The sequence below is a fragment of the Enhydra lutris genome, unplaced genomic scaffold (assembly GCF_002288905.1).
Source record: "Enhydra lutris kenyoni isolate GAN:26980312 unplaced genomic scaffold, ASM228890v2 scaffoldscaffold4, whole genome shotgun sequence".
NCBI lineage: Eukaryota > Metazoa > Chordata > Mammalia > Carnivora > Mustelidae > Enhydra > Enhydra lutris.
This window is the reverse complement of record NW_019154088.1, coordinates 8,733,280-8,747,653: the sequence shown is the minus strand read 5'-3', so window position 1 is coordinate 8,747,653 and position 14,374 is coordinate 8,733,280. Positions and strand designations below refer to the sequence as shown.

Genomic DNA, 14,374 nt, shown 5'->3' with positions numbered 1-14,374 from the left:
TTAAAACCATGATAATCCAGGATAATCTCCCTGTTTTAAGGTCGACTGAAGAGGAACCTTAATTCCTCTTTGTCATGTAACCTAATATATTCATAGTCGGCAGGGATTAGGATATAGACATCTTTGGTTGGTTGGGCATTATTCTGTTTACCACACAAACTACATGTAATTAGAATCCCAGAAGTAGAAGTGAGAGAGAATGGGACCGAAGAAATACTTGAAGAGATAATTGACTAGCCAGGAATTTTCCAAAAGTAATAAAAGATCTCAAACCATAGATCCAAGAAGATCAGAGTGCCCTAACCAGGTGTGTGTGTATACACACACACGCACACACACACACACACACACACACCTAGTACATCATATTCAAACTGCTAAAAACCAAAGAGAAAGAGAAAATTTGAAGGAAGTTAGAGAAAATAGAATACATGCAGAAGAACAAAGGTAAGAGTTAAGGCAGATGTATTATCAGAAACTATAAAATCCAGAAGACAATAAAGCAACTTCTGTCAGGTACTGGTGAAAAACCTCCCTCAACTCAGAAAATTATCCCCAGCAAAAATTTCTTTCAAAAGTGAAGGAGAAAGGGGGCGCCTGGGGGCTCAGTGGGTTAAAGCCTCTGCCTTCGGCTCAGGTCATGATCCCAGGGTCCTGGGATTGAGCCCCATGTGGGGCTCTCTGCTCAGCGGGGAGCCTGCTTCCTCCTCTCTCTCTCTCTCTGCCTGCCTCTCTACCTACTTGTGATCTGTCAAATAAATAAATAAAATCTTTAAAAAAAAAAAAAGTGAAGGAGAAAGGAGACATTTTCGACAAACTTCGAGAAATGAGTTACTTGCAGACCTGCGTTACAAGAAATGTTGAGAGAAGTTTTTCAGGTATGAGGAACATGATACCAGGCAGAAACTTGGATATACACAAAGAGATGAAGATCTCCCAAAGCGATTAAAGGGAAGATAAATATAAAAAGCTTTTTTCTTTTATTTTAAATTACTCTTAAATTAAAATATATTGCTGAAAATAAAAATTTCAGCAATGTATTTTGGTTTTATAGTGTATATAAAAGTAATGTATGACAACAGGAGTACAAAGGGTGGGAGGAAGGAATTAGGAATACAGTGTTAGAAGATTCTTACACTACATGTAAAGCAGTATAACAGAATTTGAAAGTACACTGTAATTAAAGATGTAAACAGTAAACAGAGAAACCACTACAAACATTTTAAAAAGATGTGTAAATAATAAGACAACAGTAAAAATAGAATGGAATTCTAAAAAATATTCAATTCAAAATCAGGATGATAAAGAGGAAAAAAGGAACAAAAAATGTGTGGGACAATAGGAAACAGCTGACAAGATGGCAGATTTTACTTCACCCATATCAATATTTACATTAAATGTAAATGATCTAAACACAAAAGAGATCGTCAGATCAGTTAAAGAAGAGCCAACTCTTTGCTGTCTATAGGAAGCCCAGTTTAAGTAAAAAGGCTAAAAACCATTCATATTATTATCTGGCATGTTAATTAAAAGCGTTTACTAACATTCTTTTTACATAATTCTTTTAACTTAAGAGACTCCGTTTTTGTTTATTTTCGGGAGAGGGGGTGTTTGCAAACTGAAGCAAAGAAGAAATTTAAAATTCCAATATGCACAAAGTAGTTGTTCATTCTCTTTCTTCTATTATGGAATGGTATGACCTAATTTGCTTAAAATTTTGCTCTTATATTACATGGTGTTTGCTGAGAGTAAACATTCCTTTGTAGTCTGTCTAACCCTTGCTCATTCACTTTGGCCTCTGTCTTGAGAGTCTGTTGTCTTAGGATTTTTCTTAAAATTTAACGTTGCCTCCAGTGTTTATTTGCTTTTTTCAAGATTCAATTTTTAGAATGTTCTGGGTGGTATGTTAGCTTTCTGGAAAAGAAGAATTTTTTTGCTGCTGTAAGTCTCTGGGGAAGTGGATTGTTGTTAAAGAGTAATTTATCTGTTTGCCCAGGAGGGTTCCCAAAAGCATACTCTTTTCCCAAGGTACTTTTGGAATATTTCATTTTGGTTATTAGTCCCTTTAACACAGGATTGTTATTCCCAAATATGCAAAGCCTGCAAACTGCTTAAAAAGGACACCCACAGTCAGAATTTATTAGGGGCAAAATTTAGTTGCCTAATTATTTCCTTAAGGTCTTTCAAGCACTATCTGTGAGTAGTAGTTAATTGACATGTCTATGTCTTCAACCATCAGTTATTTGTAAGTAGCAGGTACATGTGTAAAGAGAAATCTTTATTTGTATTTTAAATTGGGAGGAATGGTAGAGTAGCAGTAGTCCCAGGGAAGGAAGGTTTGTCCCAATGCCATCACCCTCTAACTCTTGGTCCCCTCTTGGTTGTGTGTGCTGTGTGTGTACTGTGTTGCTGTGCCCACAGCTTGGCCACTGAATATTGCCATGGAATCCAGTATTAGAATGTATAATGAGTATATATAGGGAAAGATAATGGATACAGAACTTGAATTATTTCCAAGGGGGATTAGGTGATTTAGAACATGATCTCTAAAATAAAAAAGTATCCTGAGGTCAAATAGTGTATTACTTAAAACATATACTGAGTTATCCTTAGGATGCCTTATAAAGCTAAGAAGAATCTAAAGAGCTAATAAGGGATGCCTAGGTGGCTCAGATGGTTAAGCATTTGCCTTTGGCTCAGGTCATGATCTCAGGGTCCTCTGATCAATTCCTGCATCAGGTTCCTTGCTTGGCAGGGAGCCTGCTTCTCCCTCTCCTTCGACTGTTCCCCCTGCTTGTTTGTGCTCTCTTGCTCTCTCTGTCAAATAAATAAAGTGTTAAAAAAATTAAGTGCTAGTAAGATGAAATGATCAAATATGTAATTATTTTACCTTGTGTATTTATTTGTGTGCATGAATGTGTATGCGTATGCTTATGTGCTGACAAGTGTGAGTACGTGTGTGAGAGAGAGAGTATATATCCACATAACTTTTTTCTTACGTGTGGTCAATTAGAGATTGAGTGTGGATGCTCCTCTCCTGATATTGTGGTCTAATTCAGTTTCTTAGAACCAGATAAGTCAGTTTTTAAGTGAGAGAGGTAGTTTAGAAAATGGGAAGAGCACAGGCTTCTTCAGCTTCAGTTTCTTTTTTCTTTTAAGATTTTATTTATTCATTTGACAGAGAAAGATCACAAGTAGGCAGAGAGGCAGGCAGAGAGAGAGGGGGAAGCAGACTCCCTGATGAGCAGAGAGCCCGACTCGGGACTCGATCCCAGGACCCTGAGATCACAACCCAAGCTGAAGGTAGAGGCTCAACCCACTGAGCCACCCAGGCGTCCTCAGTTTCAGTTTCTTAATAGCCAAAGGGATTAGGCTCCAGATGCCACCTACAGCTTTATAAATAAGTGGAGATAAAATGTGATTATAGCAGTCTCGGGTTTTTTAATAATAAGTCATTGAAAACAACTTTCTTCATTCACAAGTGTGAACATACAAATAAAATGTATGATTAAAGGTGGCTCAGTGGGTTAAGCCTCTGCCTTCTGCTCAGGTCATGATCTCAGGGTTCTGGGATCGAGCCCCACATCAGGCTCTCTGCTCAGCAGGGAGTCTGTTTGCCTGTCTCTCTCTGCCTTCCTCACTGCCTACTTGTGTTGGGTGCTTAAGCCACTGAGCCACCCAGGCCCCCGGGGCAGGTTTCTTTAACTGGGCTATTTCATGGTTGGGAGGTTACCAGAGTTTAAGATGCTTCAGCCAGATTCCAGTCTGTGCTTCAGTGGGAAGAAGCCAGGGGAAAAATTCCCCAAATCAGCAGAGCTTCAAGTACATTGTTACTGCTCAGCTTCTCACCTTGGTGACAGGCAAGCTGGAGGAGACCTGAGGTGGTGGTATTCGTATAAGGCCCTCTTACACTGAATAAATGTGTATATATTTACACTGCTCGTTTCTTCTCACTGAAGCAACATACCGATGTAGGGAAAGTTTGGGAGAGAATTTCCTGGACGGAGCTGGCCTACTTACCTAAACACAGTAGCTATTTTTTCCCCGTTGTCTGGCAGGTAAGAGTTAGCTATAGAATATTATATCGGAAGAGAGACTCATGACAGGAAGTTATGTCAACATCGGAGGCACTGAGGCAGGTCCTTACAGTGACTGGCTGCAGCCCGGAGCCCTGCTGGTCCTCTCCTGGCACTCTCATTCTTCTTCTAAGTGAGGCTGAGCTGTGGGCTCAGTGTTAGAGCACATTCTCTGAGCACGTGCACAGGAGGTAGAAAAAATTCCCTTGGGGGAATTTCTAATAGACCCAGTGGACCTGGCTCTCTCGCCAGGTACAAGCTTTACTGGTAAGTTAGGCTGCCCTGCCTACCTGAAGACTGGGACCCTGTGACATTGTTGGGCAGGAGCTATCTCTGTTTAGGACTGGCATTTCTGAAACTTTCTTTTGGGGCCCAACTGGATCCAGGGTACTTGTTACCACGTGCGGATTCCCAGTTCCATACCTATTAACTGTGGATCAGTATGTCTGGTAGAGTAATTCTGATGCCCAGTGAGGTTTGGGAGCTACTGACTTAGAATATTCTCACATGCTATATGTACTACCAAAGGTATATGTATTTCTCTCTCTAATCTTTTTTAAGAGGTGTAAAACAAGATGTACACCATGGATACCTGAAAGAAATTTGATGTTATATGGCAGTTATATTTCAATTAAAAAATACAAACCAGGGGCACCTGGGTGGCTCAGTGGGTTAAAGACTCTGCCTTCGGCTCAGGTCATGATCCCAGGGTCCTGGGATCGAGCCCCACGTGGGGCTCTCTGCTCAGCGGGGAGCCTGCTTCCTCCCCTCTCTCTCTCTCTCTCTCTGCCTGCCTCTCTGCCTACTAGTGATTTCTGTCTGTCAAGTAAATAAATAAATAACAACAAAAAATACAAACCAAATTTCAAAGATAGTGCAAAAACAAGAATGAAAAGTATCTTATCAGTACTTAAAAAAAAAAAAGATTTTATTTATGTATTTGTCAGAAGGAGAGAGAGAGAGAGCAGAAGCACCATTGGGCGCAGGCAGAGGGAGAAGCAGGCTCTCTGCTGAGCAAGATGCCAAACCCAGGACTCCATCCCAGGGCCCTGAGATCATGACCTGAGCCGAAGGCAGATGCTCAACTGACTGAGCCACCTAGGTGTCCCTCATCAGGACTTTCAAAAGTAATGATTACATGTTGAAACAATAATGTTTGTGATATAAAGTATATTCTTAAAATTTCTCTTGCTTATTTTTGCAAAATAGGGCTGCTAGAAATTTTTAATTACATGCGTGTCTTGGGTCATATGTCTCTTGCAGAGTTTGGCAACATGGAGGTCGTTTGCAAATTTGGTAAGAATAGACTGCCTGAGATTAAGTAACATCTAGCAAATTCTTTGTATACCCAGATGAGACTGAGTCATCATCTAACACTGTTATGTCTAAAATTAAATAACAAAAGTCACCACCAAAAATCCTTCCAGCCTTTTTGATGTGTACCTAAGTGATTTGATACTTTCACATAAATTGACAATAGAATATGTATTTACTTGAAATCCTTTGAAATCAACTCTCAAATGTGGTTTTCTGATCTTTTTTTAACCTGTTCCTTTCTTTCCTTTTTTTCTCTTCTTCCTTTCTTTTCATTTAATTTTTTTTTATTTCTAATTTTAAAAACTTTTTTATTTTATTTTATTTATTTATTTATTTGCATATCTGGCCAGGAAACTTCATGGTGTTATGGTCAACTTGCCGCACAACCGTGTTCAAATCTGTCACCAACAGGTTCATTAAAAACCTGGCCTGCTCTGGGATTTGTGCCAGCCTGGTCTGCGTTCCCTTTGACATCATCCTCAGCACCAGTCCTCACTGCTGCTGGTGGATCTACACCATGCTTTTCTGCAAGGTCGTCAAATTTTTGCACAAAGTCTTCTGCTCTGTGACTATCCTCAGCTTCCCTGCCATTGCCTTGGACAGGTAAGACAGGATAGCTGGGGGTTCAACTTTTTTTTTTTAAGTGCATTAAAAAATTAGCATCACAAAGCAAAAGGTGACTAGTCCATGTTCCACATACTGCTTTGTAGTCCCCTAGTGGTCAGTGGAAAGAATGAATAGGGCACCTGGGTGGCTCAGTTGTTGAGCGTCTGCCTTTGGCTCAGGTCATGATCCCAGGGTCCTGGGGTGGAGCCCTGCAACAGGCTCCCTGCTTGGCAGGAAGCCTGCTTCTCTCTCTCCCACTCCCCCTGCTTGTGTTCCCTCTCTCACTGTGTCTGTCTCTGTTAAATAAATAAATAAATAAAATCTTTAAAAAAAAAAAAAAAAGAATATCGAAAACAGATGCCTCACAAAAGACATGTTCATTGCACAGCAGCTAGGGAAAATAGGACCTTGAGAAAAGATGTGGCATGGGGGTGGGTGGGGTTCATCATGAGGTTGCTGGAGCAGGCTGGATCTTGGTGTAGCTTCAGTTTGGTTGGAATCATTGGTATTTGGCTTGCAATTTGTAGTAGATGGCTCATCTGATTGATAACTCTGCAATTAGTGCTTTTTGATGTAGGATGAAAACATTTCTGGAAGAACAAGGGGACAATTCAGTGGTTATTTAACAAATGATTTGACAGCCCAGTTGGACCCGGCAAGATAATTCTAGAATTCCTTTGGAGGACTGATTTCCAAGCCTTTATATTGTGGTGGTGGTTGTTTTCTCTTCCCGTCCTCTTTAAAAAGATGTTCACTTGGAAATGAATCATGTCTTAGCTACTGCCCTGGTACATAATTGGATCAAATTGATCAGGGTCAAGTGTAAAGATCTCAGTCATCACCAGCTTCCTGCCTTCTCCTTTTGTTGTGAGCACTTCACGAATACAGTCTGAGATAATAATACACTTTAGAGAATAGAACTAAATAAGCAAACAAGAGCTGAGGAGTCTTCTGTATCTGTGAATACTTTTGATTTCAAGATTTGCAGAGAGAAATGTTGCTGAGGGGAAAGTGCGGGCTCTTCTGACTTTATCCCCATTGATACATTTTACTGGATTTTATTTTATTTTATTTATTTTTTTTTTAAAGATTTTGTTTATTTATTTGACAGAGAGAGAGATCACAAGCAGGCAGGGAGAGGAGGAAGCAGGCTCTCCGCAGAGCAGAGAGCCCGATGCGGGGCTCGATCCTAGGACGCTGGGATCATGACCTGAGCCGAAGGCAGAGGCTTTAACCCACTGAGCCACCCAGGCGCCCCCATTTTACTGGATTTTAGATGAATTTGGAATTTTTACTTTTTATTTTTTTTTAATATTTATTTATTTGAAGAGAGAGAGCATGCACAAGCAGGGGGAGCAACAGGCAGAGGGAGAGGAAGAAGCAGGCTCACCACTGAGCAGGGATGCCCCCCACCCCAATTTGGGACTTGATCCCAGGACCCTGGGATCATGACCCAGGCTGAAGGCAGACACTTAACTGACTGAGCCACCCAGATACTCCACGAATTTGAAATTTTTAAACTCTTTATCCATTCACAACTATACCTTAATGACCTATGAGGGCATGGATTGCAGAACCAATCTATGGAGTCACTTCAGCTGCAGTCCTGGAACTCTGATTCGATTTGCTGCCCAGGGTCATCTGCATGGAGGGACACAGAGTCCCACAAAGTCCCCAGTGTACTCGGAAGAGACACTGACTCCTAACTTAAGAGAGGGGAGTCTGGAGCCCCAAGTAACTTTAAACCCTGCCTACACACTGCTTTTGTGCTGGGTTGCTTTGGGCAAAGTGACTAACCTTTCTGAGCCTAATGTTCCTCCGCAGTAAGAAATATTAAATGAGGTCGCCTGGGTGGCTCAGTTGGTTAAGCGACTGCCTTAGCTTGGGTCATGATCTTGGAGTCCTGGGATCGAGTCCCAATTCGGGCTCCCTGCTTAGCAGGGAGTCTGCTTCTCCTCCTGACCTCTCCTCTCTCATGCTCTCTCTCTCTCTCTCAAGTAAATAAAATCTTTAAAAAAAGTTAAAGGAATTATTTATGGCCTGTTCTTGGATAGGCCACATCAATATTTGTCTGTCTTTCTCTAGGCTTCCCTCTCGGTGGGCACATTTTTCCATAGATATATTGTCGGCAATCATTGAACCGTCAGATATGCCTGAGAGCCACTCTAGTTCTTTGGGAGTTTCTCACTGGAAATTCACCATCTCCAGGGCCAGGTGAAATAGGGGACAAAGCCAAGTGTCACTGGCCAGATTGGGGTTTTATGTCTGCATTCCTGATCATAAGGGTCAATAACTCAGCAGATGCAGCTAATGGTTACTTTGTGGGTATCTAGACTCCACCAGCAGGACTTTCTTAGAAGAGACATCAGAAATCTGGAGTTTTACCATTTTTACTTATTTTTTATTTTTTTCAAAGATTTTAATGTCTAAGTGATTTCTATACCTAATGTGGGGCTTGAACTCACGACCCTGAGAACAAGAGTCACACACTCTACCTACTGAGCCTCCCGGCGCCCCGAATTTTATTGTTTTTAAATGTTGTCGACTGATTTTCGTTCAAAAAAGATTACGGGGGTCACTCAGTCCCTTCAACAAGCTGAATGTGCTCCACGCGATGCCATTTTGCTGCATGTGTCTCTTTTTGTGCTTGGCAGGAGGTCTTTGAATATCTGGAAAGTGTACTTTCAGGTGAAGAAGATACCTCCTGCTCATTTACAGTCATTACCCTCCACAGCTGCACATCGAGGCAACCACTAATCTACTCTCTATTTCTGTATGTTTGCTTCGCTGGGTGGTGGGGGACATTGCATATTGTGGAATCATAACATGTTGTTTTGCGTCGGCCTTCTTTCACTCAGCCTCATGTTCATCTGTGCCCAACCATCAGTACTTCCTTCCTTTTTTCCCCAGTTCTGTTGAGATATAATGGACATATAGCAATGTATAAGTTTAAGGTGTATGCCAAGATGATTGGACTTACATATGTTGTGGAAGGACTGGCAGAGTAAGTTTAGTTAGCATTCATCATGTCATACAGATACAGGGGGGAAAAAAGGAAGAAGAAAATAACATTTTTTTTTTTCCTTAATGATGAGAACTCCTAGGATCTACTCTTTAAAATTTGCTCCATTCCTTTTTTATTACTGGATAATATTCCATCATATGGCTATACCGTATTTTGTTCACTCATTTACTTGTTGACATTTGGGTTGTTTCCACTTTCTGGCTTTTGTGAATAACACTGCTATGAATACTGAAAGATTTTTACAACAGGATGGAACAAGAGTGGGGACACGTTATTCTGAACCGTTTGCTACCATATCTTGAAGCAATGCTCTAATCCCCTTCGGTGGTTTCTGGGCCTTTAGACAAGAAAACATGTAAATGATAAAAAAAATCCTTATTTTCTTTACAGCAGGAAATCGATTCTATTTTTGCTATCATTTAAAAAAAGTAAATATGTGCTTTTAGTAGAAAAAGAAGGCTGGTAAAAAAAAAATCCTATTTTATTATGCAGGGAAACCAATTACTGGCAGGTGTAGGGTGGTGTGCATGAAGGTGAAGGGAAGATAATCCTTTCTCTCACTTGTTGCTTGGATACTTGTTTCCTGGCTCCAAGTCTGTGAGTTCACTGGGAGGCCACTTCTGGCATCATCTTCTAGAGATGTAAACGTTAAGATGATTTCTACTGAGCCCATGTGCTTTTCCACTACAGAGTGGAAACAGGGTTTTATCACCTGTCAGTTGACCAACGGGAATGTATTCATGTTTGGGTATAGCACCTTGACATTGAATTAAGGAGCTATTACTAGAAAAGTCTGTCTGTATTCGGAGAAAAAAAAAATGAGAGCCTGCATAACCTATGCACTTCTTTCTCTTTTTTTCCCCTCCCAGAAAGAGATCTAGGACACATTTCACCACGCTCCATCCATTCCTGATTATCCATGGTCATGTTGTGCTCACCTCGTATCTCCCTCAGCCTGGAACATTCTCCCCCAGCTTGTCCCCTGCCAGACTCCACCACAGTGCCACCTTCTGTTGACATTTCTCCAGGTGCTCCTTTTCCCCGTCCCTCCTTTATGCATACCTCTAGAAGAGCCATCATCTCCTTGGTTTAACTGCTTGCTTGCATGCCTTTTCCCCCACGGACTTCAGAGACATTCCTGTGTGTCTTTTCATCTTTGTGACCCAGTGCCTGGTGTGGTACCTGGCACAGATCTCATGACAGGAAGGCATGCTTGCTTCCCTGGCCCCAGGAGCAACGTATGTTAATAGAGTTGTAAAGTCAACTCCAGCTTTCGCTGACCATGGAAATGTACGCCCACCGGAGGTCTGATGGCTAGTGACAGCCCTCTCATGACAGATGTGGCTCCTGGGGTCTGAAGAATTACTCAGTTTCCCTAAATCATGGGCGATACTGAAACAAGGTGCTTTTGGAATTTTGATTACAGAATAATCAAGTGAAAGCCTGAAGGAAGCAAGATCTGATCTGATTTTAGCAAAAATCTAATCATGCAGGCATTGTAGACTTATTAATTGTGAGGGTTACTAAGTGATCATCATGGGAACCATGGCTATTGAGGAGGCATAATTTTTGTCAGTTGAATTGATTTTGTGCAAGGACCTTGTCAGAGTCCCGTCCCTCACACAGGGTTCTCAGGGTTCTTTTGCCCAGAGCTGCTATAAATGCTAATGATTTCCATGTGTGCACTGTGCCATGAGTCTGCTTTAGATACGTGCATAGGTAAATTTCTTCCCATTAGTGGCTTTGAAAATTGCCCATAAGCTCCTCTAGCCTCTGTAAAAATTTTTTTTACAAGTTATGCTTTATCCCTGAGTTGAAAAATCGATGTCTTTACAGCACATGGCATCCTTTGTATTGAGGGCCCCCCTTGGGATCTAATGCTGGTGGTAATATTTATAAAGTTAGCTATGAAATGCAAGTATTTACCTATTTTCCTGATAGTCTTGAGAGTCCCATACGACTCTCAAGGGGGCTTTTCTCTGCTCATTTGAAAAAGGTCTTTTTTTTTTTTTTTTTGGCCTCGTATTGCTTATTTTATACAGCAAGGCCCTCAAAATTTAAGGTCTGGCTTCCCAGTTCCCCCAGTGATTCCCTTCATCCGACCCAGAATAAAAGAACTTGACCCATTTTCCACCTCTTCCTCCTACTTTCAGTCAGATAGAGGCCCCTCACTTAAGCAGTATCTTCTCCTGTGCAATGGAGTTTGCTTGTGTGTTTTGCAGGTACTACTCCGTCCTTTATCCACTGGAGAGAAAAATCTCTGATGCCAAGTCCCGTGAGCTGGTGATGTACATCTGGGCACATGCAGTGGTGGCCAGCGTGCCCGTGTTTGCAGTGACCAACGTGGCCGACATCTATGCCATGTCCACCTGCACGGAAGTCTGGAGCAACTCGCTGGGCCACCTGGTGTATGTTCTCATCTACAACATCACTACGGTCATTGTGCCTGTGGCTGTGGTCTTCCTCTTCCTGATCCTCATCCGCCGGGCCCTGAGTGCCAGCCAGAAGAAGAAGGTCATCATTGCAGCCCTCCGGACCCCACAGAACACCATCTCGATCCCCTACGCCTCCCAGCGGGAGGCGGAGCTGCACGCCACCCTGCTGTCCATGGTGACAGTGTTCATCTTGTGTAGCGTGCCCTACGCCACCCTGGTCGTCTACCAGACCGTGCTCAATGTCCCCAACACATCCGTCTTCTTGCTGCTCACGGCCATTTGGCTGCCCAAGGTCTCTCTGTTGGCCAACCCCGTGCTCTTCCTGACTGTGAACAAGTCTGTACGCAAGTGCTTGGTGGGGACGTTGGTCCAACTGCACCACCGTTACAGTCGCCGGAATGTGGTCGGCACAGGGGGCGGGGTGGCCGACGCCAGCCTGGAGCCCAGCCTGCGCTCGGGCAGCCAGCTCCTGGAGATGTTCCACATCGGGCAGCAGCAGATATTTAAGCCCACAGAGGATGAGGAAGAGAGTGAGGCCAAGTACACCGGCTCCGTCGACCTCCCAGCCAAGGAGGTGCTCGGGCCCTGCCTGAAGGGAGAGCAGGGACTACAGCAGTTGCCTGCTGTACCTCTTCTGGGCGCCACGGACTCGAGATCCCAGGGAGGGTCAGCGGCGCCTGGGGAGCCCGAGACACTGCCTGACAAGTACTCCCTGCAGTTTGGTTTTGGGCCCTTTGAGTTGCCACCTCAGTGGCTCTCAGAGACCCGAAACAGCAAGAAGCGGCTGCTTCCCCCCTTGGGGAACACCCCAGAGGAGCTTATTCAGACAAAGATGCCCAGGGTAGGCAGGGTGGAGCGGAAGATGAGCAGAAACAACAAAGTGAGCATTTTTCCGAAGGTGGATTCCTAGTCAGGATTGTCGAGCCCCCACACTCCCACCTCCCCTTTGCTCTGGCTCCGGCAGGATTTGGGCATCTCATTGCAACCGAGTACCGGTTGCCTCCTCCTGTGTGTGCCCCCTGCTTTTTGAATGAGAGGGAAATCTATAGAAGATCAACTGTCCTCTTTATTGAGGGAGTATATATATATATATGCATCTCTGTGGTCTGTGTCCTAGGTGAAGTGTGTGTTCCTCTCTGTGGACATAAAAGCTGGGCAGTGTGCAACGGGTCTTGGAATGGGTACTCCCTGTGCATTTTCTGAGGACTCCTTGGTTCCTGGGCCCCGCAGAGAGTACAGGGAGAGAAAAACATCTGTGAGTTTGGCGGGAGCAGGACACCCTAGGGGAAGCCCAAGAAGATTATGGAGTGGTGTGGCCATAAAGAAAAGACCTATTTATCCTCAATAGGATAATATTTATCCTCAAATAGGATAAATATTTAAAAATGTTTCATAGTGATCTGCATCTTCAGGGGAGATAGGGACTTGGCATTTGACACCTTTTCTCCGGAAGGCCTGATCAGATGACTCAGTTTCTTCTGAAGCCCTTCATCTCTTTCACTGGGATGTAGATGAGGAAAGGAGCTTCCACTCCCATTTGACAGACAAGGCAATAGATGTGCTTGGGGGTCAGGGAGGAGATACTGTGTCTTGACCATCCTGACATTCTCCTGGCACCAGTGAAAACCTCAGAAAGTTCTGTCTGCAGTGTTGATTGGAAAACACTACAAGTGCTTTACTATGTCTTTCCCCCTTAAATTGCATTAATTTTTCAACCAGTGAGAGAGAAACTAAGAGGTAGAGAAGAAAGACAAAAATGTCCATACTGTGTAGTCTCTTCTCTTCCAATGTTGATTTCATGTGAAAGGAGCTAAGTCAACATCAGTAGCAGTAAAGTATATTGAAAAAAAGAAATAAAAACTATCTTGTGCAAACTCTTGGAATTAAAAGGCAATTTAAAAATGCAGAGTTACAGGGCATCTGGGTGGCTTAGTGGGTTAAGCTTCTGCCTTTGGCTCGGGTCATAGTCTCAGGGTCCTGAGGTCCAGAGGGGTCCCCCTCCCCCTCTGCCCGCTTCTCTGCCTACTTGTGCTCTCTCTCTCTCTCTCTGCCAAATGAATGAGTAAAATTAAAAAAAAAAAAATGCAGAGTTAGTGTGCACTGAGTCTTCTGGAAACATCATGCTAAAAATACTTGATTAAGAAAGGTGATGCTGCCCAGAAGAGTGACAGAAGTCAAAGCTGGCTTCCTTCTGATGATGACTCCAGAACCCAGGTGTGGCCAGCTTCATTTTCAGTTACGTTATGGTTCTCTTTCCATTTTGGACACAATGGAGGAAGAAAACAGAAAAATTTAATCATTTTAAAATGCCAAGGTGGCCCCTAGCCCAGGAAGGCACCTTCACTTCCTCTTTTCTGGTAAAGTTTTAGCAGGAGTCAGTGTGGATAGAGGAGGAGGACAGTCCTCAACAGATTAGCCTCCTGGCGGGGCGTGCAGGGGGGTTGGCGAGTGGCTCTCACAAGCAATTCAAGTCCACTTTGGGGTGGAATTCACCAGTCTAAACTCAAACCATTGATGACATTGCACTTTTAATGACAGCAAATCAAGTGCCAGCTCCACTCTTCTCTCTAGGACATTTTGTTTTTGTTAATAGTATGTTGTGGGCGGGGGGCAATCCAGTGCCTTGAGCAAGCCTTAGTGAATGTGGGCAAAAAGTGGGCATTCTCACCGGCAAACTTCCTTCCGCATCCCAACGGCAGTGGCCCTCATGGATCACTTCCCGTTGTCCCTTGGAGGAAGCTCAGACTATGTGTAGGGAGTTTCCTTTTCCTGTTCTCTTCCTGGGTGTGGTGTCTTGTGATTCCAGAATATGAACCCAACTTCCTTTCCCTGGGAGAGGGTAAGCCTTCCTCTTTGTGTTGTGTCTCCTTGCAGTGTTGTGTGCTCTTAGCACAAACTGGGGGACTGCCACACCC

At 43.4% G+C, this 14,374-nt stretch overlaps 1 protein-coding gene across 2 annotated transcripts in view; it reads left to right on the top strand.

Moving 5' to 3' along the window:
- The window catches only part of LOC111161892 (G protein-coupled receptor 176), a 125,746-nt gene extending 112,426 nt beyond the window's left edge, over positions 1 to 13,320 (top strand). Inside the window, exons 2-4 of one of the 2 annotated variants that reach the window (XM_022525964.1) lie at positions 5,340 to 5,397; positions 5,805 to 5,996; positions 11,247 to 13,320. In XM_022525964.1, coding sequence (XP_022381672.1) covers positions 5,340 to 5,397; positions 5,805 to 5,996; positions 11,247 to 12,369 — 1,373 coding nt within the window. In that variant the 3' untranslated portion in view covers positions 12,370 to 13,320. Of the gene's footprint in view, positions 1 to 5,339; positions 5,398 to 5,743; positions 5,997 to 11,246 lie in introns of both variants that reach the window. The other variant, XM_022525955.1, reaches the window with a different exon arrangement.
- The last annotated feature ends 1,054 nt before the right edge of the window (positions 13,321 to 14,374 follow it).